Below are 26,557 nucleotides of genomic sequence, written 5' to 3'. Positions count from 1 at the left end.
ACTAATCACCAGGAAAATGCAAACCAAAACCACAATCACCTCACCAAATCACCTCACACCTGTCAGAATGGCTATTATCAAAAAGACAAGAAATGACAAGTGTCAGCAAGGATGTGGAGAAAAAGGAACTCTCGTGCACTGTTGGTAGGAACGTAAATTGGTGCAGCCACTATGGAAAACAGTATGCAAGTTCTTCAAAAAATTAAAAACAGAACTACTATACGATCTAGCAGTCCCACTTCTGGGTATTTATCTGAAGGAAATGAAATCACTAACTTGAAAAGATATCTGCACCCCTATGTTCATTGCAGCATTATTTACAATAGCCAAGATATGGAAACAACCTAAGTGTCCATGGATGGATGAATGGATAAAGAAAATGCGGTAAAAAAAAGTACAATGGAATATTATTCAGCCATAAAAAAGAAGGAAATCCTGCCATTTGAGACAAAATGGATGCATCTTCAGGGCATTATGCTGAGTGAAATAAGTCAGATAGAGAAAGACACATACTGTATGGTCTCACTTATATGTGGAATCTAAACAAAACAAAAAACCCAAACTCATAGATAGAGAACAGACTGCTTGTTGCCAGAGGTGGGGGGTTAGGGGTGGGTGGGTGGAAAGGGTGAAGGGGGTCAAAAGGTACAAACTTCCAGCTATAAAATACATAAGTCCTGGGGATGTAATGTGCAGTATGGTGACTACAGTTAATAATACTGTATTGTATACTTGAAAGTTACTCAGAGAGTAGATCTTAAAAGTTTGCATCATAAGAAAAAAAATTTTTGTAACTATGTGTGGTGATGGATGTTAACTGGACTTACTGTGGTGATCATTTTGCAATATATACACATATCAAATCAATATGTTGTACATCTGAAACCAGTATAATGGTATATACATCAATTACATCTCAGTTTAAAAAAAGGTACTTTGTCTTTAATTATAGAGAAATTCTTATCTTTTTTTAAACCAGTCCATGATGTTTTATTTATTTATTCCCTCCTCCCATTTTATTGAGACATTATTGACACATAACGTATGCACGTTTAAGGTGTACAATGTGATGATTTGATGCATGTATATATTGCTAAATGAATACCACAATAAGGTTAGTTAACATCTCCATCCCCTCACCTAAGTACCTTTTTCGTGTGTGTGGTGATAACTTTTAAGATCTACTCTGTTAACAGCTTTCAAGTATATAATATAACACTGTTAATTATAGTCATCATGCTGTACATTAGATCCCCACACCTTATTCATCTTTTGGCTGGAAGTTTGTACCCTTTGACCAACATCTCCCCATTTCCCCTACTCTCTGCTCATCAGATTTTAATCCAGAAAAACCCAAAGCCCTCTTTGCCTGTTTACCTTAACTTAATGGTGATGTTTATGAAGAAGAACCAGAATTCTTCTCTTTTAAGATGACTCAAATATATTTAACTGAGAATGGAGAGTAGAATTCCACAGTAGTTAAGTGTGCATACATATAACTAGACGTTATGGAGTTATAATAGCATAATACAACATATATAGATAATATCACAATACTGGATTAGACTTTTTATATTAAAAAGGGGGTTCTGATTCTTTATGAGGTTTTGCCATTACATAAGCAAGAGAAATCAAGTAATTAAATGTTAAACAAAGCTTGGTTTAGAATGTTAATATGACTTACATGATGACAATTTATACTTAAAATAGTCAACTTTCTAGACAGATATTAGGATAGCATATATACCCAAAAATTAACTATAATGTGTAGCTGAATCTATCAACTGCAAGTGGAATGGCATTACTGACTTCAGTTTCACATTAATGCAAAATCCCTAAAGGACAGATAGCTAGAAATGCAAACTGCAGCAAAGCAGGGATGTCAGAATTTTTCATACATGTTCACAAGATAACATGCAAATAAAATTATCAGTAGCAGCCAGTGCATGTACAGAGGCCTGCTAATTTTTAGTGACAAAACAAATCCCAAGATAGTCATCAGATTCACCTCTCAGGTGGCATACTATCTACCACATGATGTTTTTTACAAGATATTCTAATTTTGCTAATTATATCCCACTTACTTGCAAAAGAAATTTAAAATAGCTTACCATAAAAGAAGTTCAGATAACTGAATCTTAAAATTAAACAACAAAAAAAACCCAGGGACTTCATAGTGAAGATATGTATGTGTGTTGACAAATCTAAGCTGAGCATATGCTGCTGTAACTGCAAACAAAATTTAGCTCTAAGATTCTTGGTAACTAAAAAAGGAAAAAAGAAAACCAAGACAAATAAAAAAAGACCGCTTTTGGAAATCTAGTGAATAAAAGATCAATACAGACTTGAACTTCAGATGAAAGTACAAGTTTAGGGGCCAAGGCAGTTCTTTTTGGAGAAGGTTTTCTACAGTACGGGAGAGGACGGCCATGAACTGTAACTGATCACACAATCATCACAGGATCCAAGCAAAGTAAAGGCTATTTCTGTACTTGGCTTGGTTGGAAAGCAGTCACAAATGAATCTTTTCTGGCCACACACACTCAAATAGTACAATCAAAGATATTATCAAATGTGAAGAATGGTGCAAAGCTGCCGAGATGGCCCCAAATCATCACATAATAACATATGATTTTGTAGTATTTTGAAAGGGAAGTCTAAGTACATGGAAAGTTACTTCAATTTTCACTTCTCATGTGTGTGTGCATTCTAAGCTCTCCAATTAAGAAATAACTTCAACTTTTTTTTCTGTTTTAACAGAAAAGTAGATATCACCTTAGCAAAAGAATGAGAAGGTTTCTCAGAACGGATAAATAGACCAAACTCATGATGAAGACAGTGAATGGACTCACTTGCTTAAATCTCAGCATTTGGATATAAAGATAAGGAAAGGTATAATACTTCCTGTTAGACAGGCACCAAATAACTTTGCTATTATTACAGTTGTTGGCCATAGAGGTTACATAATATTCCAGAACAGTTTCTCAAGGTCTTACGAGAAAAACGTCAGTTTTACTATCACAGATAATAGATGTTAGAAAATGGTCATTTCCCAGGTCCACAGTGGTTTTAGGTATCCAGAGTGATAATTAATTAGAACTGAGAGATTCTGGAGAGATCATACCTTTTTCACTTCCACTCTTCTGTCTTGCCATTTCCTGTCTCAGGGCACAGAGAGAAGCTTCCCGTACCAAGGCAGAGAGATCTGCGCCCCTATGATACAAGAAGTGTTCTTATGTATTTATTCTTAGATGCTGCAAAAGCCCAGAAAGAAGTCTGATGGGGAATTTGGGGATAAAAATCTCATTTCTAGACATTAAACTTATTTAATATATAATGCTTACAATCCATATAACATATAAAGACACAAAGCTTAAACTAATAACTGAATCTAATGTTTCTGTTGGTAAAGTGTTAGGTTTATAACACTATTTAATAATCACGTACATGCTGGGGTGTTCATTCCTTCCCTTAAGGTTAAATCTAACACTGACATGGAGACACCATTAACTACGGTAAACAGATAGTGGAAGACCACAGTATTATAGTGTCTCTACGACAGTGGCATTAAAACCCAAAATGCACAGCATTCAACTTTAACCCTAACCCCTTTATAAACTGACACCCTACGTGGTAATCCAAAAGGTTTGGCCCAGGGTAAATTCGGCCATCAAAACCATCTCTGTTACTCACTGAAAATTTTTTCAGATTTGAGCACTCAAAGCTGTAAACTACTCACTTCAGTCTTTCTCCTTTTCCTTAGTAGTAAGTTTACTTACAGACTGGTATGGATTTGATTTTGAACTAGGGTGAGAGAGACATTCTCCTTAAATGGAAGGAGGGGCTTTTACATAAGCCCCGCACCACCACTGTCTGGGACTCTGATCACTTCCTCTTCATTGAGACAACCACTGCTTTTTTTCCTTTTGCTGAGGAAGATTGGCCCTGAGCTAAGAGCTGTGCCAATCTTCCTCTATTTTGTATGTGGGATACCACCACAGTATGGCTTGATGAGTGGTGTGTAGGTCCACACCCGAGAACCGCGGGCCACCGAAGCAGAGTGCGTAGACTCAGCCACTATGTCACCAGGCCGGCCCCATCCACTGCTTTCTTAAGTGAGCCAAGATTACTGACCAAAGTGTGACCAGGTGCATAGGGGTGGCAGAAGAGAGATGGAGATTCACCACCCTAGATGTCCATATAAGAAAAAACTGGAGATAAAACTGCATCCTCACTACATTCCCTAAAAATGATCCACGTGGTTTCAAGTAGAATCGTCTTGATAAGGGATGGTTACGTGAAATTCTTCAACCAGAACTGCAAATAACTAAGTGCCTGCATTACTACCAGTGGCTGTGTTCTTTGGATATAAGTTCACATTGCTGAATAATAGACTCCTGAAGACCCCAGAGGTGAAACATCGCCTCACTGGACTGACTTAGCTTCAGAAAGCACATTATGTGGCCTCGCCCTAGAGGAATATCATGAGCACCAAGTACATTGTGGACAATCAAGAGGGCTTTAAAATGAGCCAGAGGGAAGATGTCCCCTCTTGTTAAATGAGTCTCATTTTCCTCTCTGTGCACCAAAATTGGGAAAGTTAACAAACAAATTTACTTAAAAACATAGGAAGAAAACAACAAAAACTACAACCACTACAAACATATGAAAGCTGAAGACAGAAATGTCTGATTTCACTATAGGCTGTGTGGGTGTTAATAGGTGTGTTGTGAAAAATGCCTTCTGAGGCTTGGAAAATGTGGCACTGATAGATTATTGTCTTTTAAATGCTGAAGCTCCTGGATAATTTTGCAGCCAGTGATGAAACTTCTGCTCAAATGTCTGGAAGAATAGAGACAGTTTGTGAAGGGCAGCAGTGGTGGTCAGGGTAGCTCAGCACCAAGAGTCAACATATGAGAGGATTCCTCCCGTTCCCAGGAACTCCTCAGAGCCTCAAAGTGGGTAGTCTCTTCTCTAAGAAGGAAGAACCAAACATTTAGATGGTTTACAGATACCTAATCCTCACAACAACCTGTCAGAAATCATTCTCCCTCATTTTTTTTTTTGGTGAGGACGATTGGCCCTGAGCTAACATCTGTGCCCATCTTCCTCTATTTTGTGTGTGGGCTGCTGCCACAGCATGGCTTGATGAACAGTGTGTAGGCTGCGCCCAGGATCTGAACCCACGAACCCCGGGCTGCCAAAGCAGAACTATGCCACGGGGCCAACCCCTCATTCTCCCTCATTTTACACGTGAGGAACTGAGCCTCAGAGAATTAACTGACTTGAGATTGAGATACTTACGAATAGCAATCACAGCGAAGGTCACCAGCAATTGCTTCCAAATTTACATCTGTATCCAGTGGGGGTTTGGTGCCATTCTAAATAAGAGAGAAAAACTATTTTTCACCGAGGCTTTAACGACCAATACTCTTCCACATAATAGGTTCTTAATATATAGTAATGGCTGCTTGACTAAATGAATATAATTGACTCCCAGACCAGTGTTATAAGATTTTTACAAATTTCAATTTTGAGAACTGAGGTTAATAAGCAGATTCCAAACTCGGCAAAGCTAAAGGCAAACAATATATGCTGGCGAAGTTTGAAGAATTTGTGTGCACTGCAGCAAAAATACCACCAACAAGAAAAATCACCACTGCAACCCAAAAGTGGAAGAAACCTATTTCCTTTGCCTGATTAAATATGGCAAATACATACGTAGTGCTTAGTTCTGCTGTGCGTATGTGCTCAGTGTTGACGTGAGCTTGGCTAAGAAGGGAGAAATAATATTGAGCCTGGCCAGGAGAGAAGAGCAGTAAACTCCTCTACAATAAAAGCCAAAAGCCCCCCGTGCTCATTGCCTTCTTTCTTAACCCTTTATCTAAAACTCAACCCTGACTCTGGTGCCAATTCCCCTTCAGCTCATGCCAAGAGATGCGAGAAAGGACAAGTAACAGAACAGTCTTAGAATCCCAATAACACTTAACACAGTACCTTGCATGCATACACTACGTATTTAATGACATTTTTAGTGATTTAAACTGCAGAGGCAAACAAAACAGTTTTAGTGATTTAAAATGTATGATAGTTAGACGGTAGGTTCGTGAGTATTTGCTTTCTTATTCTGACTCATAACTTACATATACATTGCATATAGTCTTTCTTTTGTAGCAAATATTACATTAGGAAATAGTTTAAGAAGAAATACACAGACAAAAGTGAATAAGCATATGCCATTAAGCTTCAAGGTAAGTGTAAATATTAGCACAGCAAGTGCTCCAAGCAGAGCTGGGTCAGAAGACCTGGCACCTGCGTAGTCACCCGCCTCTTGGCCCACACTCAGACAGTGTCCTCTCATTTCCTCCCAGCTGGGCATGTTCAAAAACTTAATAAACTGTACATCTGCTAGCTGCTATTATTTGATAAGGTGCAAGTGTTCATCTAACACAGGTTCAAGAAGCAGTTGTGTTTCCCATTCAATCCACTTTGACCTGGGACATAATCATGGGAAAATAAACGCTGTGTGACTTCAAGCAAACAATCTTTGCACTTGTTTTCTTTTTTCCCTCCAGCTGTGTGTAAACCTAGATGGTCAGACTGCATGATCCCTAAGGATCCTTTTAATGTTAAGGTTTTCAATTTAGTCAGTTAACCTTGCGGGGTAGGGGTGGGTAGTGATGGAAGGCAGCAGGAGAGCAGCCTCTGTGGTTCTGGAAGTTCTCTCGCTCTCTTTCATTGTAGTACAATTTACTTAACAAAATTTATCATTTTAACCCTTTTTCAGTGTATATTTTAGTGGCATTAAGCACATTCACACTATTATGCAACCATCCATCTCTAGAACCTTTTTCATTTTCCCAAAATGAAACTTTATCTGCATTAACCATTAACCCTCCCATTCCCTCCTGCCCCTAGCCCCTGGCAACCACCATTCTACTTTCTGTCTCTGTGAATTTAACTGGTAATGGAGTTTGATCTGGAGGTTTTGGGTTTTGTTTATAAAAACTCATGAAGCTGGACATTTAATGATATGTCCATTTTTCTGTACGTGCATTATACTTCAATAAAAAGGTCTAAAACGTGGAAAAAACCTCCAGGAATGAGAAAACCTGAGCTCTAACATTCAAATCTGCAACTGAATGGACCTTTGGGAAGTTCCTAAATCTTCATTATTTATTTTGGTAATAACAATAATAAAAAAAAACATCATCACTGTGTCTCCAGATGAGGAGATATAATTTTGTGCTATATTTGGGAGGAGGAGGGGGGACACCTCATACCTCTGGTAGCACAGCCTTGTTGAGGCTCTCAACCCATCATTAGAGGAGGTAGGGAGGGGAGGGGAGAGGGAGGGCTCCTCATTAGGCCTGAACCCTTATTAGTTTCTTTAATGTTTATAAGAAACTATCAACTATCAAGTTGTTTTTAATGCACTGGCTTTGAGTTACATCCTCGGCTTACATTAAGAGACCATCAGCCTCAGTCCTGAAAGACTCATTATTGTGTTTATGACATGGATATTGTTAAAAACATGATCCGTCACATCTTAACATTCTCTTTATGAGGACCCAGAGGAGAAAGTTTTCTCACATGTGCAATCCGGGGAGAAACTGTCGGCTTTCTACATGTAGGGCACCCTTTGTTTAGGTGAGATCTCTTGTGAAAGCTGAGTATATACAGGAACACAATAAATAATTATCTGAAAATAATATTTTAGAAAAATAATTAATTCTTAGAAATTTAGATTCTCAGAAATTTTCTAATTCTTAGGAAATTAATTTTTTAGAAAAAATAAATCATCCCCCAAATAACCTCACCTGAAAGAAAGTAACAAACTGCCTTTTTTTGAGAGCGTGGGGTGTGGTCTACACAGGCTATGTCCAAAAATGTCAACAGCAACAGTACTTCCCAATTAGAAAAAAGGCCTGAAGAATCTTTGGATCATTACAATCTAACTATTCTTAACTGAAATGCAGCAATGTTTCTGACCCATAGTAAGAAGTAAAATGAAAGGTGAATTCTATGTACTCTCAAGCGGGAGCAATTAGAAACTTTTTACTGGCATATTAGACAGCTTATTGGGTCCAGCCCAGTGGTGCAAGCGGTTAAGTGCATGTGCTCCGCTGCGGCAGCCCAGCGTTCGCCAGTTCGGATCCTGGGCGCGCACCGACGCACCGCTTGTTAAGCCATGCTGTGGCGGTGTCCCATATAATGCAGAGGAAGATGGGCACGGATGTTAGCCCAGGGCCAGTCTTCCTCAGCAAAAAAAAGAGGAGGATTGGCGTCGGACGTTAACTCAGGGCTGGTCTTCCTCACAAACAAAACAAAACAAAACAAAAAAAAAGAAAGCTTATAAAACAAAATTTATACATATTTTAGAGAATCAGTTACTGAAATGATACTAATATAGAAAATATTTAGAGCTTGTTATACTAACTTGGTTTTTCTTCACTACTGGTTTTCTCTCAATATATTAGCTCTAAGGGAAATCTCAAGTAATTTGGTGACTAAGAAGTTACGGCCCACAAGTATTATGTGACCCTACTTTTATGAGGTCCCTAGAGCAGTCCAATTCATGGAGATAGAGAGTAGAATGGTGGTTGCCAGGAGCGGGAAGGAGGGTAGCATGGGGAGCTCTTGTTTAACGGGTACAGATTTTCAGGTTGCAAAATGAAAGAGTTCTGGGGATGGGCAGTGGTGATGGCTGCACAACAATGTGAACATACTAATGCCAAAGAACTGTACACTTACAAATGGGTAAAATGGTAAATTTAAGTTAAACATGTTTTACCATAATTTTTTTTTACTTGCTTTTGTTTTTATTTTAGAACTTTTTAAGTTCCTCAAGTAATACCACATTGTAAAAAAATGAGAAAATACAGTTAAGCAAAATATAAAAATTGTTTTTATGACACTTTTGGTTCTTCAAAGCTGCATATAAAACAACTAAGTGTCAGCGTTTTATTTTTTAAAGACTTTTTTACTGAGTTGTGGATTTAGAAAATTAAAATTCAGGGCTGGCCCCGTGGCTTAGTGGTTAAGTGCGCGTGCACTCCGCTACTGGCAGCCCGGGTTCGGATCCCGGGCACACACCTATGCACCGCTTCTCTGGCCATGCTGAGGCCGTGTCCCACATACAGCAACTAGAAGGATATGCAACTATGACGTACAACTATCTACTGGGGCTTTGGGGGAAAAAAAGGAGGAGGATTGGCAATAGATGTTAGCTCAGAGCCAGTCTTCCTCAGCAAAAAGAGGAGGATTAGCATGGATGTTAGCTCAGGGGTGATCTTCCTCACGGAAAAAAAAAAATTAAAATTCATTTAAACAAATTAAACTTCAAAGCAACAAGAACATTTGGTTATTGGCTTAACTATCTTTGCAGCTACTGTTTTTAGTTAGTTTTAAACTCAATAGTGTGACAATTTTTTAAAAATTATTTTATCGAGGTCACATTGGTTTATAACATTGTGTAAATTTCAGGTGGACATTATTATATTTTAGCTTCTGTATAGATTGTGTCGTGTTCACCACCAAAAGTCTAGTTGCGATCTGTCACTGTGCACATGTGCCCCTTTAACGGTTTTTCCCTCCCTCTGCCCCCTTCCCCTCTGGTAACCACCAATCTATTCTCCTTATCTGTTTATCTTCCGCATATGACTGAAATAACAGACAATTTTTTAAAAAGGAAGTTATGACCCATATACGCCATTATTTCCTATAATTCTGATTAAGCATTATATGTTATAGAATACTCAGGTTCAAAAATTAATTTAAGATGTACCATTGCTTTTTAAAATTTCAATAATTATATCTATATTTAGTCACAGAAATCTATTTGTCATAGAACAGAGTCTGGAATCAACAATGATTTTTATTCATAGCTGATTGGAAAAAATAAAGAAAGGAAAATTAACATAATGATACCACCGTAACACGGCAATTGTTATTTGGCAATTTCTTGCCAGTCTTTGAACATATACAGAGAAACACACATCTCTGTATCCTGCTTTTATGAGATACAGGTTTGCTCATCAGTAAAATGGAAGTAATATTCATTTGAATATTTAAACATTTAATTTCAAACATTTCTAAAGGCAGTTGCACAGATGAAGCATATTCATACATGTAAAGTACCCGGAACACAGTAAATGCTTAATAAATATTACCTATTATTAGGTCCAATATTCTTAGTCTATGAAACTTTAACAGATAACATTTCTAGGTGAGAAGTTAATATAGGTTTTAGTCTTATGGGACACATTTAAAAAATAAATTGGAAGTTTGGGTCTTTTAGTGGGATTTTTGTCGCTATTTTAAAGACTATATACTATCTCAAAGCACGTGGCAGACATCAAACAGTCTTTCTGGCTTTCTGAGACAAGGGTAAGTTTTAATAACGTTTATAGAGAAGAAAATGAAGTCAAGAAAAAAAAAATTCCACTTGTCCAAGGATCTTTTTGGTGTTAAGCCTCTTGTTACCACATCATTACCAGAAATACCAAATAGGATATATAAAAAAGCAGTTTGTCATCGCTCATTCTTCTTTGAAGAAACTTAGACTCCAAAGATACTGAGACGTTGCTCTGACCCACAAATCTTTTCAGACTTTTAGGATCAGGACTAAAGAATTTTACTGTAATCGCCCCATAATATTTCAGGTGTTAATAGGAAAAAGAGGAAATTGTATATAAAACAATCTGGGGAATTAAAGGAAAAAGCCAGCAAACTTTGAAACAGAAAGGGTCAACGTTAAAATGCCAACTGTTCTCAGTTTGGGCTGATTTACAGAGAATGTATGGGGGCAGGAGGTCTGACTAGTGGACTCTCCCCTGAAATTAGAGATTCTGCTTCCTCTCCCTCTGTCCAGCTTTAGCTTTAGCCATCAACAAAGATCCTGAAACAAAAACAGTCAAGGCCTTGGGAGGGGAGAGGGAAGATGAGGATGTGAAATGCAGCACAAGCAGCTCTCCTCACGGGGCACCAAGAAGTGCGCCTGTCACCAGGCCCGTGCGGGTCTCTTCCCCTGAGACCCCACGCCTGAGAACACCACACACCCAAAACCGGAGCAAAAACACTCCAAGGTCAAAGAGAATAAACCACCCAAAGACCTTCTTTGCCTTTGGCACGGACAGATGCTGAGCACTGACTATGTAACAGTCTACACCACAATCCTACACAAAGTTGCTTTTAAAATCAAATTGATTTTTCCATCAAAAGGTCTTTTTCTGTTTTTTCCTTCTTTCCATATTCACAACTTTGTGCATGGAGGCTGCCCAAAGGGTCTTTCTATCTAATTCTAGGGCCTTTCTATCTAATTCTTCCTCCCAAATCTCCGCATTTATGCCAGATAATTATTCTTTAAAAAAAACAAAACAAAACCCCCCAAATATATACATATATGCTCACGACAGAAAATCTGGAAAGATAAGGCAACTCAGACAGAGAAAAGCAGCCCCTGGCATGCAGGAACTGGCCTGATACCTATCAGGCGGGCCTCGGTGTGGCCAGGATGTCTGGACACACAGCCGGGCGGTGGTGTTCCCTGCCGGAACACCAACAATTTCACAGAACATCGACATCAGACAAGGCCACTCTCTGAGCAGATGGATCAAGACCAAAACAAGACCTCTGCATAATCACATCTGAACATGGACAAAATGTGAACACTGTCTACGCCACAGAAACCATTAAACATCCCCCATCCTGGCTAATGTGAGTGACTGCTGCTTCTTGAGCCGTCATGGCTGTAGCCTGCGTCTAATTTCCTTCCTTCCAGATGAGATTTATTGAAACTCAAGCACAAAATTACAGCGGCTTTTTGAAAGCAATTTAGAGCAAAGCCTCTTAAACTCTTTCCAAATCTAACACGAACACAAATCACTGAAGTCCTTCTAACACCCACTTACTGAGACGCCCACAGATCTCCATTCTGTTGGTTCCTCCTCGCAAGAGTAATAACCCAACTTGTTCAACTACGGGTGTGTTCCTGGTGGTCTCCAACTGGAGGGCATTGACAAAGCAGAAGAAATAACCTATAATTCCATCCCCCAGAGGCAAGCACTATTAATATCTTAATATACTTCTTGACTTTTTTTCTCCGTTTCTTTACGCAGTTGAAATCTCTAGGCTATTCAGTTGCCCTCATTTTTCTCTCATCCTCAGGGATAATTAACATGCTTGTTGTTGTTTTATAAACACGCATATTATCTTTTCATCTGGAAGACAAGCTCCTCACAGGTGAGGACTATGTCTTACGTTTCTTAGTTTCCCCACAGTATACACACAATCAGAGATATATTTAGTTTACAATAAATACTGGTTGACTGACAAAAAGATCATTCATTTAGGTTAATATTCTATTATCTTATTTTCTTAATAATTTTATCTTTGAAGTGGGGTACTTCAAGCATTTGCCCCTTAGTCTGAGGGCTAATAATTCTGGCAAATAGTGCTGAAATTCTAGATGAAGGAAGTCTCAAGTTGTTCCATGGTGTTGAGTACCGTAAGTGGAGGAAACATGTCTGAAGAATGAGCCCATCATTCTTCTGGGTCCAGATCTGCAAGGCCCTGAACACCACATACCTCATGTCAGGCATGTATGTCTAGAAACGAATATCGCTCTGATCTTTGCCTTTAATCAGTGATATCCCAGGGGCAAGTGTAAAAGTATTATCATTGTCATCAAGACTACAAGAAATTTAAAGACACAAATTAGGGTTGCACGTATGAGTATGTGCTTGTGTTGTGTACACCTACATACACACATACATTAACCAAAGCAAACCAAGTCTCACTGTCATAGTTCCTAATGACAAAGCCAACAAAAATGCTACGGTGTTTAATTCATCATCAAACTTGCTTGATACAAAGAAGCAAGTACATACTACTAAAGGAGAGTTTCTTAACTTCGGCATTACTGGTATTTTGGGTCGGATAATTCTTTATTGTGGGGCTGTTCTGTGCATCGCAGGATGTTTAGTAACACCATTACTCCCCTGCCTCGTGATAAACAAATGTCCCAGACACTGCCCTGGGCGGTGGGGGTGGGGTAGGTTGTTGTTGTTGGTAAAATGGCCCTAAGTTAAGAGCCACTGAACTACAGCAATGTGTTTTCATGGCTTTGACCACCAGCTATGTGCTGATGACAGGCAAAACTATAACCTAGCTAGAGGACTCTTCTGAACTCTCAACCACAGAACCAACTTCCTGCTGGACGTCTCTGCTTGGATAATGCCCAGGGACCTGAAACTCAGATAACACCATTTCCTCATTCCCAAACCCCTTACCTTGGTGTATACCACTCTCTATTCAGCTGCCCAAGCTGAGAATTCATCTTCCTTTTTCTTTACCCCTCAACTCTACAGTTAATCCAATGTCCTGTTAATTAAAACCTTAAAACAGTTCCCATATCTATGTCCTCTTTGCTAGTGCCCTGATACTGCCTTTGTTCTGGCATGCTTAATTTTCCCACCTTTAGTTTCATCTTCCTCCAAACTATCGTCCATACTGCTGTCAGGGGTCTTTTTAACCCACAAAGCTGATCATCATTCTGTTCTTCCCTCTTTGGGAGACAGTTATGAGCACCGCTACATGCAGTTTTAAGTAATGATGGCCCAGTGAAGTAGGATCACAGAATCTTCCTTTGCCAACATAGAAAGAAAATACTAAAAAAATGTAAAGTTTAAAAATTTACCAGTGGCAATCAAATAAAGAAAAGAGTAAACTCTCACATTGTAAACATTGAAAAGCAGGTGCCAAGGAAAGAAAATTCTGGAGTAGCTAGTAATTAGGCCTCCATTCCTTGGAAGCAGCACTGAGGAAAGAAGTTGACAAAATCTTGTGAATGGCCATTAATATTCTAATCTGGAGGGAAGCAGCCTAAGGAGAAGATATCCCTAGGAAAAGTTAAAGAGAAACCCTCAGATATACCATCAAGGGATCTGAGCAGCATCAGGAAGACCTGCCCAGTATGCCAGTCTCCAGGGTGTGCAGCACTGGGGCACAACCCCACGGGAATGAGATGTGCTCTGCACGGACAGAGCAGGTCCGGGTATAAGACACTTCGTAGGGCATCTTTCAGAAGAGAATAAGCTCAGGCTTCCCCATAGGGGTTAACTTAGTACAAGCTTAGCTCCCTTTCCTCCCTGTAGGCTGTAAAAATGGGGATACAAAGCAATTAACTAGACCTCAAATTCTAACGTGTGAGGGGTAGGAAGACTGGTCCAGGCAGAGTGAGAGGCAGATGAGAGAGTGCATCCACTCTACATTAGGACCCAGAGGAGGGGCTGATGGAGTAACCATTAAGATGCAGAGAAAGAAGCATGGCAAATGGAAGGAAGGAAGGATGGAAAGAAGAAAGAAAAGGGGAAAAGAAAAAAAAAAAAGAAGACTTTAAGTTAATCACAGCGAATGCAAAAATTAAAGGAATTAGACAAAAGATATGGAAGACAAAAGAGGATCTAATATAAGAATAATTGGTGACCTTGGAGAAGTACATCCAATAAATGAATCAGAAAAAGTATTCAGACATACAACACAGAAAAATTTCCCTGGAATGAAGGAAGAATTGCACCCACAGAATAAAAAGGTACACCAGATTTTAGTTCCTCTCCACTCAAAACAAACCCCCATTACCACCACCAGCAGGAACAACAACAAAAAGTAACAGACAATGATGTATCTTAGTTCAGTTATTAAACTTCACAGATAAAGAATTTTTCAGGGATCCAAGCAGAAAAAGCAAGTCACCCACCAAAGGGAAAACAAAGACCAGACGGGCCTCACACATCTTTACAGCACATTCAGTGTCCAAAAATCATGTTGTAATTTCTACAAAGACCAGAAAGAAAGACTGTGCAACCAAGGAAAAGTGATTCCCAGCTAATATGTCATTCAAGTATAAAGACAACAGGCAGACATTCTTAATCATGAAAAGAACTCAAGGAATAGAGCTGAATAAACAAACCGTTAGTAAATGGAATAAACCTGAGGATGAAATATGGTTAACCAAAAGACGAATCAAAATAAAGAAACTAGAAAACATATAAAAGCTGTGGCAACGTGCCGGTTGTGAGTATTGTATCTATTTAAATATGAAACTAAGAATGTGACTTCAGAGCAGAATGTAAATGTGAGGACACTGGACAAAGAGAAAATATACAGGGAACAAAAACTGGGAAGCGGGAGGAGGGGAAGACAAGGATGCTAATTATCTAACCTTCAGAGCAGAGACTAAACTGATGCCGTCTAAAACAAAATGTGTACTTTAGAAAAATAATGACCAGGCTACTTACTGGTTTTCCCAATCTTTTTTTCTCAACTCTTACAGTGATACTTTAGAAAATAATATCTTTTATGGAAAAGAAACATTTACTGGAACTTTAATAATTCCTTTAGCTTTGTTTTCTTTTAAATTTCAAACAAATTTAACTTTATTTAAGTAATGTGTTAAGTTTATTCCCCCTCCTCCTTCTCACCCACTCAACCATCCACCCATCCACCTCCCCAAGCTGCACAAAGATGTTTGGAATGATGTCCGCACCAATGCAGATTATTCTGCGCTGGTACAATTCAGGGTGATATGCCTTCTTCTTTGTATTCTGTATACACTGCTTATCATTTTTATAAAAATAGCCAAGTCAATACTGTACAGGCATCTTAGAAGTTGGCATACACCAACGTGGAGGATAGAATTCAACACTGTGGTTTCAAAACTCAATTTTTCTTTGGATATTTATAATGAGCCTATATCTATTTACTTTTCATCTCTAAAAGTTTCTACTCCATTTCAAATATGTTCTGAAGACCATTCCTCTAAAGTAAGAATCAAAGATCTAACAGAACAGAAAATGTGATCAGAGTCACATCTCAAATATATCAGTTGAGCATTTAACTCTAAATATCCCTTCTATTTTTAAGCAAACAAAAAAGAATGGATGGTCTCTTCAATTATAAAAAACAGTTCACCTTCTTCTTTGGGGATATAGGCGTGGCAAATATTTAAAGTTACAGAAAAAAGTGATTAGGCATCCTAAATGAATACTTGTCTGTATTTAAAATGAGAGAAACATACAAAAAAATGTACCATTTCCTTTACTCACCCTTGTGATAGTTTTTAAGATGGCAAGACGATCTGATGGGGGTGGCAAACCCACAAAGAGTGTTTTGTCCAAGCGGCCTGGGCGCAGGATTGCAGGGTCAATGATATCTAGAGAAGAAGGGAGGAAAAAGTCTTAAATAAATAAAATAGAATCTTCATTTATTTACCTAATTATTTTATTGAGGTCATATGGGCTAAAATATTGTTTAATTTCAGGTGTACATTATTATATACCAATTTCTGTATAGACTGCATTGTGTTCACCACCAATAGTCTAGTTTTTATCCCTATCACCATACATATGTGCCCCTTTACCCCTTTCACCCTCTCCCCCATCCCCTTAAAATAGAATCTTTTAAAAAATATAATTAACATGAGAGATGGGAAGAGTACTTTTTCTTAAAGAAAAAAGTTGATAAATTGGACTTTATTAAAATTAAAAGCTTCTTATCACCAAAATATGTCCTTAAGAAAGTGAAAGTCCACCCCTATCTTCCTGCCCCAAACCTGCTTTCCTCCAGGATTCTCTATCTCAGATAATGACCCCTGCAGCCCCTCAAATACCAGGCAGGTTTCTCCCTTCCCTCTAACCAGAGACACGTCCTACCAATTCTATCAAGTCTGTCTCCCATCACCTGGAGCCTCAGTCAAGGCCAACAATGTCCTCCTAACCTGCTTCTAGACATCCCCTCTCTGGGGCCCCTTACAATGCTGCCAGGGTTATCTTCCTAAAGTACACATCCAGTTCTCCCAACTCCCGCTCCGCACTGCAGAAGCAAGTGTAACACTTTGCACCATCATGCTAGAGCACTGTCTGACAAGCCCATCTCAGGATCTTCTGGCTCCACAGGGCGAATGTTCTCAAACATTCCGCTCTCAGGAAACCTTCGCACTTTAAAAAATTCTTGAGGAGCCCTTTGGAACCTTTCTTGCCCTTTCCTGACCCGCTTTATCCCTAGGCTGCCACTGATCTGTTCTGTCAGTATAGATTATTTTGTATTTTCTAGAATTTTAAGTAAGTGGAACCATACAATATGTACTCTGCTTACTTTTACTCAACATAATTATTTTGAGATTCATCTGAGTTGTTACGTGTATTAGTACTTAATCCATTCTTATTGCTGAGTAGTATTACACTGTATGGATATGCCACAATTTGTTTCTCCATTCTTCTGTGGATAAACATTTGGTTTGTTTCCAATTTTGGACTACTACAAATAAAGCTGCTATGAACACTCATGAAGAAAAGTCTTTGTATATGCTTTCGTTTGCTTTGGTAAATACCTAAGTGTGGGATGCAAAGCAGTATGGCTGTATCACATGGCAGGTATATGCTTAACTTTCAAAAATTTGGCATAGTGGTTAAGTCTGCGTGCTCCACTTCAGCGGCCCGGAGTTTGCTGCTTCAGATCCTGGGCGCAGACCTATGCACCGTTCATCAAGCCATGCTGAGGCGGCGTCCCACATGGAGCAACCAGAAGGATGTGCAATTATGACACACAACTATCTACTGGGGCTCTGGGGAGAAAAAGGGAAAAAAGGAGGAAGATTGGCAACAGATGTTAGCTCAGGGCCAATCTTCCTCAGCAAAAACCTCTCTCATTAAAAAATCGACAAATTGTTTTCCAAACTAGTTGTACATTCCCATCAGCAGTGTAAGAGAGTTCCAGTTCCTCTATATCCCTGCCAATATTTTGGTACAGTTAGCCTTTTAAATTTTAGTCACTCACTCCAAGGTTTGTAGTAATATCTCACTGTGGCTTTAATTTGCATTTCCCCAATGACTAATGATGCTGAGCTCCTTTTCATGTGTTTATTTGCCACCTGTATACCTTCTATGGTGAAGCGTCTGTACCATTCTTTTGCCTGTTTTTAATGTTTTTTGTTGTTATTGTTGAGCTTTGAGAGTTCATTACATATTCTGGATATAAATCCTTTATCAGATATATACTTTGCCAATATCTTCTCCCAGTCTGTGGTTTGTCTTTGTATTCTCTTAGTGGTATCTTTTGAAGCACAGTTCAAATTATCCACTGGCTCTAAAAGATTGTACTTTTGGTGTCATATCTAAGATCTTTGCTGAATCCAAGGCAGAAAAAATTTTATCCTGTTTTCTTCTAGTTGTTTTATAGCTTTGAGTCTTCATTGGTCTTTGATCTATTCTGAGTTAATTTTTTAATCGAGGACTCATTGGTTTATAACATATTATATTTTGATTTCTGTACAGACTGCACCATGTTCACCACCAAAGTCTAGTTGACATCTGTCACCATACACATGTGCTCCTTTACCTCTTTCACCCTCTCACCACTCCTTTCCCTCTGGTAACCACCAATCTGTTCTCTGTATCTATGTGTTTGTTTGTTGACCTTTCACATGAGTGAAGTTATACAGTAATTGTCTTTCTCCATCTGACTTACCGCCCTTAGCATAACACCCCCAAGGACCATCCATGTTGTTGCAAATAGCAAGATTTTCTCTTTTTTATGCCTGAGTAGTATTCCATTGCGTATATATACCACATCCTCTTTATCCATTCATCCATTGACGGGCACTTAGGTTACTTCTAAATTTTGGCTATTGTGAATAACGCTGCAATGAACATAGAGGTGCACAGACCTTTTTGTATTGTTGATTTCACATTCTTTGGATAAATACCCAGTAGAGGGACAGCTGGATCATATGGTATTTCTATTTTTAATTTTTTGAGAAATCCCCATACTGTTTTCCATAGTGGCTGCACCAGTTTGCATTCCCACCAGTAGTGTATGAGGGGTCCTTTTTCTCCACATCCTTTGCAATACTTATTATTTCGTCTTGTTAATTATAGTCATTCTGATGGGTGTGAGGTGATATCTCATTATAGTTTTGCCTTTTCCTGATGATTAGCGATGTTGAACATCTTTTCATGTGCCTGTTGGCCATTTGTATATCTTCTTTGGAAAAGTGTCTGTTCATATCCTCTGCCCATTTTTTGACCAAGTTGTTTGTCTTTTTGTTGTTGAGTTGTATGAGTTCTTTATACATTTTGGAAATTAAACGCCTTGTCGGATATAAGATTTGCAAATATTTTATCCCAGTTGGTGGGTTGTCTTTTTGTTTGTTCACGATTTCCTCTGCCTTGCAGATGCTTTTTATTCTGATGTAGTCCCATTTGTTTATTTTTTCTTGTTTACCTTGCCTGAGTAGACATGGTATTCGAAAAGATGCTGCTAAGACCCACGTGAACGACTGTCCTGCCTATATTTTCTTCTAGGAGTTTTATGGTTTCAGGTCTTACATTCAAGTCTTTAATCCATTTTGAGTTAATTTCTGTGTATGGTGTAAGGTAAGGGTCTACTTTCATTCTTTTGCATGTGGCTGTCCAGTTTTCCCAACACCATTTATTGAAGAGACTTTCCTTTTTCCATTGCATGTTCTTGGCTCCTTTGTCAAAGATTAGCTGTCCACAGACGGGAAAGTTTGTTTTTGGGCTCTCAATTCTGTGCCATTGATCTGTGTGTCTGTTTTTGTGTCAGTACCATGCTGTTTTGATTACTACAGCTTTGTAGCTCTCCAACATGCCAAACTTGTTCTCCCCTCAGGGCCTGTGCACTTATGCTTTGCTCTCTACCTGGAATGCCCTTCTCCCAGATTCTGCATGGCTTGACACTTCACATCCTTTGGGTTCACGCTCACATGTCACTTCTTCTGAAGGAGCCTTCCTGGATGACGATATCTAAATTAGCCTCCCAACCACCAGTCCGCCTCTATTCTCTTACCCTGTTTTATTTATTTGTTTGTCTATTATTTACTCCCTGTGCCCCAGCCCCAAATCAGAATATATGCAGGCAAAGAATTTTTCTGAATCGCCAACCTTTGCATTCCCAAAGCTCAACAGGACCAGGCATATAGTAAAAACTCCACGAATATTTGATGAATGAAGGAGTAAATCTTCTGAGAGATTAAAGAAAATTATATTGATGTGACTGATCCACAACACCAAACCATAAGGTAAATGTACAGCTTGCACAATAAAACAGAGAACGTGACGAAAGAAAAATATGTTACTAAAGATAACCACAAATTTTTTTACATTCCTACTTCCTCTCCTTTTGAATCTGGCCCTTCCTGTCACTGCCCTGATCCACAGTTTGCCTGTTCTGGGCCTTGCCTGTCAGAGGCTTCCACCTTCGTCTCTTGACATCCAGCTGTCATGTAAGAACCGTGAGGGCTCAGAGAACCACACTAATGGAAGCCCAAGCCACACGGAGAGGCCTTAGAAAATGACAGCTAGCATGGGAGAGAGAGCGGCGCCAGGGAGCACCGAGGCTCCAGACATGTGAGGAAAGCCGCCTTGCAATGGGGTCCTCTGGCCCAGCCACTCCAGCTGATGGCCTGTGGATCAGAGATGAACCACCCAGACAAGCCCTTCCTGGATTCCTGACCTACAAAATTGCAAGCAAAGCAAAAATGGTGATTTTAAGACAGGAAGTATTGCAGTAGTTTGTTATGTAACAACGGCTAACCAGAACATCAGGCAGGAAGGGATTTCTTAAAGTGGAACAGGAAAGAAATTATAAACAAGGTATAAACAATCAAACCAGATGGTCACAGCAAAGTATCAACAGAACAGAACTGCCAAATAAGCAAGAGTACAAGAGACAAAGATCTAGAACATCTATTTTTTTTTCCTTTTTTTGGTGAGGAAGACTAGCCCTGAGCTAACATCTGTTGCCAATCCTCCTCTTTTCGCTGAGGAAGACTGGCCCTGAGCTAAATCCATGCCCATCTCCCTCTGTTTTGTATGTGGGACACTGCCACAGCACAGCTTGGTAAGCAGTGAGTAGGTCCGAGCCCAGGGTTCCGAACCTGCAAACCCTGGGCCACTGAAGTGGAGTGCGCAAACTTAACTGCTATGCCACTGGGCTGGCCCCTAGAACATCTATTTTTAAGTTTACGTAACCATTAATGCAATGGGGTTTGTAATGGTGGGAGGAGGCGGCTGGGGTGCAGTGAGAGGAAAACAATATCCAAGCACACTGGAGAAGGCAAAGCCCAGGTACCCTGCGAGGATGCACCTGTCGTCCTTGTCGCTGGCTAAACTCAACACAGACCATTATGTTCAGTTCTGGGTTTTATAGCTAAGGGGAATCTGGAGAATCCAAAGAATTCAAAGATGAATAAAGAGAACAGGGAAATAAAAATCCCACAAAGAAAGACGTCTGGACTGTTGCTGAAGCAGAGAATTTAAGTCAAACCTAGTGACACTTGAAGGACCTATTATTTTCTAATCTAAAGAGATTAAACGAAAAGATAAGAGTGTTTACAATAAACAAACATGAAAAATGGTGACTGCGGTTAAAGGATAGAAGAGGTTATTATAGTAGACCAAGGACTGTCTTCTTGAAATCTGTTAGAAAAGATCTGTATCTGCTTAGGAAAGGTAGGGTGTAATTCTGTCCAAATTTGAGACACTTCCCAGGTTTCTTCTAGGATGACTGTGATTTTATGACCTAACAACTGCTCCGACTGCTATTACCAAAAAAGTGCTCATGACGGTGATATTTACTAAACAGTTACTTTCCACACACTACGGTAGATAATAATGGCAACATGACTTAACCTTTGTGACAACCCTGCCAACAAGGCATTAGTATCCTCATTTTATAGATGAAGAAATGATGGTTAGTAAGATGAAGTAATATACACCCAAGGTTAATGTGCTATAATAAAGAATATATCTGGCTGACTCCAAAGGCAAGGGAAACAAAAGCAAAAATAAACAAACAGGACTACATCAAACTGAAAAGCTTCTGCACAGCAAAGGAAACAATCATCAAAACAAAAAGGCAACCTAGGGCTGGCCCTGTGGCTTGGTGGTTAAGTGCACGCACTCCGCTGCTGGCGGCCTGGGTTTGGATCCCGGGCGCACACCGACGCACCGCTTGGCAAACCATGCTGTGGCGGCATCCCATATAAAGTGGAGGAAGATAGGCATGGATGTTAGCTCAGGGCCAGTCTTCCTCAGCAAAAAGAGGAGGATTGGCAGATGTTAGCTCAGGGCTGATCTTCCTCACAAAAAAAAAACAACAAAAAAAAAAGGGCAGAGGATCTGAATAGAATTTTTCCAAAGAAGATATACAGATGGCCAACAGGCAGATGAAAAGATGCTCAACATCACTAATGATCAGGGAAATGCAAATCAAAACCACAATGAGATATCACCTCACATCTGTTAGAATGGCTATCATAAAAAAGACAAGAAATAACAAGTGTTGGCAAGGATGTGGAGAAAAGGGAACCCTGTACACTGCTGGTGGAACTATAAGGTGGTGCAGCCACTATGGAAAACAGTATGCAGATTCCTCAAAAAAATTAAAAATAGAACTACCATATGATCCAGGATTCCCACTTCTGGGTATTTACCCGAATAAATGAAAACACTAACTTGAAAGATTTCTGCACCCTCCTGTTCATTACAGCATTATTTACAACAGGCAAGACATGGAAAAAACCTAAGTGTCCATCAACAGATGAATGGATGAAGAAAATGTGACACATACATACAACGGAATACTACTCCGCCATGAAAAAGAATGACATCTTGCCATTCACAACAACATGGATAGACCTTGCGGGTATTATACCAAGTGAAATAAATGAGAAAGAGAACGACAAATACCACATGATTTCACTCATACGTGGAATTGAAATAAAAAAACAAACTCATAGATACAGAGAATAGATCATGGTTACCAGAGGGAAGGGGTGGGGGGTGGGGGAAGCGAGTCAGTTATACAGTGATTGATGGTAACTAGACTTTTGAGGGTGATCACCTTATAGTGTATACAGATGTCAAATTATAATGTTGTACTCCTGAAACTTATTAAAAACAAAAAAAGGAATACATTTGGTCTTTGCCCCTGGTTCCTGACTTAGAGCTTTAAACATCCTTGTCTGAGTGACAAGATACAGTATCTTTGTTATGCTGATGAGATGACTCATGGTTGGCCCCAAGATAACTTCAGGACAAGGCTGGTTACCAGAAAGACCATGTGATTAGAGGGTTGGAATTTGGAGCCAGACCTCTGGGGAGGGGAGGGAGGCTGGGGATTGAGTTCAATACCATGGCTAATGACTCAATCAATCATGGCTAGATAACGAAACTCCAATAAAAACTCAAAGCCCAAGGGAACTTCCTGATAGATGAACACCCTGACCGGCCAGGAGGGCCATGTGCCCTGACTCCATGGGGAGAGGGCATGGAAGCTCTGCACCCCTCCGAGACCTGCCCTATGGGTATCCTTTGAACTGTAATTGTAAGTATAGTGCTTTCCTGCATTCTACTAGTTGTTCTAGCGAATTACTGAACCTGAGGGGGTCATGGGAATCCCCCCATTTGTAGCAAGCTGGTCAGAAGTGGGGTTGTCCTGGAGATACCACTTGCAGCTGGCCTCTGAAGTGGGGGCAGTCTTGCAGAGGACTGACCCCTTAACTTGCAAGACCCAACACTAACTCCAGGTGGCTGGTGTCAGAAGTGAATTACAATCTACTCAGTCGGTGCGAGAACAGCTGGGGTTGAAACAGAACAGTTACTAAGATATGAAGTGCTGTAGTCAGGACTTAAACCCCCAGTTCTGTCTAATTCCCAAGACAGTATTTCATTATCATCAGAGGCAAAGTATAAACCGTAACAACCTTCAGTTTTTCATTTTAAAATGAAATGGTATATAGTTCATGAGGGTTTTAGTGTCCATAGGAACTTACAAGAAATGAAAACGGACATCGGCTTGACAGCTGACAAATCCACCTAAGCAATTAAAGGAGCGTATCATTGCCAGCAGACACAGTTAACACAAACACTGATGCAGGACCAGCTAAGCTAGAGTGGCTCAGGCAGACGGCAAAGCATGAAACAGCATGAAGAGAGTTTAGGATCCAAAGCAAACGCCGTCGTCAGCACTTGTGACGTTTTCGGCCTTTTTCTCAGTCCCTCACAGAGCGCTTGAGCTGCCAAACAACTTTAGATAATAGTCGAGTGCAGGTCTGGGACACGGGTCCAGTACAAATCCTTAAAAACTGATCTTCAACTTTCAGATACAGTGAAGAGAGTCTGGTTCTTGTTTCCTATAAGCTTGAAGAAACCACAGGACATAAATTCTGATAATACTTTTGTGGTCAAAAGTGTACGTGGCAAGCGTTCTCTGCCAACAAGACAACTTCCTGAGAAGCAACACAGAAAAAAATCTCATGGAATCCAGGCAATAACACTACATTTTTTTACTATAGCTGACATACAAGCTTTCTAAGGTTTTATTTCAACTCATGAACCAAAAAGGGATTACCCAAACTTAATCTTCCTTTACTAGGATGTATGTAAATTATATTATTTTTAAATGCTGCAAGTTTTTAGACTCATCTGGTTTATATTTTTCCTCCTTACCTGGCCTGTTAGTGGCTGCCATGATAAAAACCTGCTGACGTGTTTCTAGACCATCCATCTCTGTAAGTAGCTGATTCACCACCCGGACACTTGCCCCTGTCTAAAAAGAAAGACAGACGGTGCCATTAGCTCCCAATAAAAAGGAACATACATCACCAATTTTCTTTCCATACAAAATAATACATTTGGTAACACGAATGAAAGCTTTTGTCAAAAGGGATAACAATTATCATTTTCTGAGGAGTCACTACATCCAGTCCTAGCGTGCTTCCCCGCAATCCTGTTATTATCCAAAGTTCAGATGAGGAAACTGGGGCTGAGAGAGGTTATTTGTCCAAGGCCTCACAGCAAGACAGGGTAGAGATGACACTCAATCTCAGGCCCAGATGATTCCTAACTCTTATGCCTCCAAGTTATTCAAAGATCTAACAGCCACAATAAATTTCCCTTTGGGCACATCTAGACTCGGCTTTTAAATGTCAGCTCAGAGTCCCTGGGAGATCAGATGTTCCAGATCTTTCAGCTGGGATGCTTTTTCTCTTTTCCCTGAAGAATATAGTACAAAGTATAGCTACCTGAGGGAAATACCCAAGAGAAAGGTTCAGGAAGTAGGTGAATAGAAGGATAAAGCACTTAGATATCGAAATTTTTAAAATGCATAATGGGGGAAATGAGAAAAGTGGTGCTGTGTTTCTTTTTGTTATTAATTGCCATTCTTCAACATAAATTTTATGTGGTAATGCGTTTAACCTGCTGATTTCTCCAGAAAAAAAATCTGGTATACCTTATTATCATTCCTTGGAGACATAAGACTAGTAGACTAACAGAATTATAATCCAGACTCAAAAAAATAAAGAAGTATTGGGTAAAAAACAAACAAACATTGTCTTACCTAAGTAAGACAAAAACCTCAGAATCAATATACGAAAAGGTTAACAGATTTTACTATATTAAAGTTATAACACTGTATATAATTTAAAAAATTAAAGATAAGTGATAAGACTGGGAAAAATAGTACCAACACACGTAACTGGAGAATGGACTAGTTTCCATCACATATAAAAAGCTCCTATACATCAATAAAAAAAAAAAAGAAAAACATTTCAATAGCAAAAGGGTCAAAGTATATGATCAGGCAATTTATAGATGATATACAAATTCATCGAAGACGATTAACTTCACTGATAATCAGGGACATGAATATTAACACTTAGTATGTTTTGCCAATAAAATTGACAAAAATAAAAAGATGTCCATTGTTGACAAAGGTGTAGGAAATGGTTATTTTTACACGCTGTTGGTGGGTGTACGTAACTTGTAGTTTTATGAAGCATGATTTAGTATTATCTTGCAAAGTATAATAGGCATACATCTTCTACCCTCAAATTCTACTTCTAAAACTCTCACACGTGCACAAAAATATGTGGTAAGAATGTTTACTACAGTTCTATTTGTAAGAGATAAAGTTATTGGGGCGGGCCCTGTGGAGTAGTGGTTGGGTTCCGTGCATGCTGCTTCGGCGGCCCAGGTTTGTGGGTTTGGATCCTGGGCGTGGACCTACCACTCATTGGCAGGCATGCTGTGGTGGTGACCCACACACAAAATAGAGGAAGACTGGCACAGATGTGAGCTCAGGGCTAACCTTCCTCAAGCAAAAAAAAAGAAGTATTAAGTACATGGAAAAATCATCAAGATAGAATGACCACATTTATATATTTAAAAAGTCTACATCACACATGTTTTAAGTTTATGGAAAATGTTCTAGAATGACAAATACTAAACACTAAACTGTTAGTAGCAGCAACCTCCAAGAAGAGTAACAGGGAGAGTGGGAAGAAAGACTTTCACTCTCTTTAAACTTGTATTTATTTGAATTTTTCACAAGTACATATTCATGTGTAACTTGTATAATAAAAAAAAAGAATACATTCAAATTTAAAATATTTTCAGAATCCCCTTCAGTAAACACATACATCGGAATACAGAAATGTGTGGTAGTAGATATCCAAGAGAGAAAGAATCTAGAA

The 26,557-nt window shown here is 39.3% G+C and overlaps 1 protein-coding gene across 4 annotated transcripts in view; it reads right to left on the bottom strand.

Moving 5' to 3' along the window:
- Positions 1-26,557, bottom strand: part of NVL (nuclear VCP like) — a 117,044-nt gene that overhangs the window by 34,791 nt on the left and 55,696 nt on the right. For all 4 annotated transcript variants that reach the window (XR_009217127.1, XM_058533636.1, XM_058533635.1 and 1 more), the window contains exons 18-21: positions 24,531-24,630; positions 16,107-16,213; positions 5,305-5,381; positions 3,125-3,213 (exon numbers count right to left, since the gene is read on the bottom strand). Coding sequence is in view for 3 of the 4 variants with exons in the window: in XM_058533636.1 (XP_058389619.1) it covers positions 3,125-3,213; positions 5,305-5,381; positions 16,107-16,213; positions 24,531-24,630 (373 nt within the window). In the remaining variant the exon portion in view is untranslated. The remainder of the gene's footprint in view (positions 1-3,124; positions 3,214-5,304; positions 5,382-16,106; positions 16,214-24,530; positions 24,631-26,557) is intronic.

The sequence above is a fragment of the Diceros bicornis genome, chromosome 38, assembly GCF_020826845.1.
Source record: "Diceros bicornis minor isolate mBicDic1 chromosome 38, mDicBic1.mat.cur, whole genome shotgun sequence".
NCBI classification, from domain to species: domain Eukaryota; kingdom Metazoa; phylum Chordata; class Mammalia; order Perissodactyla; family Rhinocerotidae; genus Diceros; species Diceros bicornis.
This window is presented reverse-complemented; position numbering and strand designations above follow the sequence as displayed.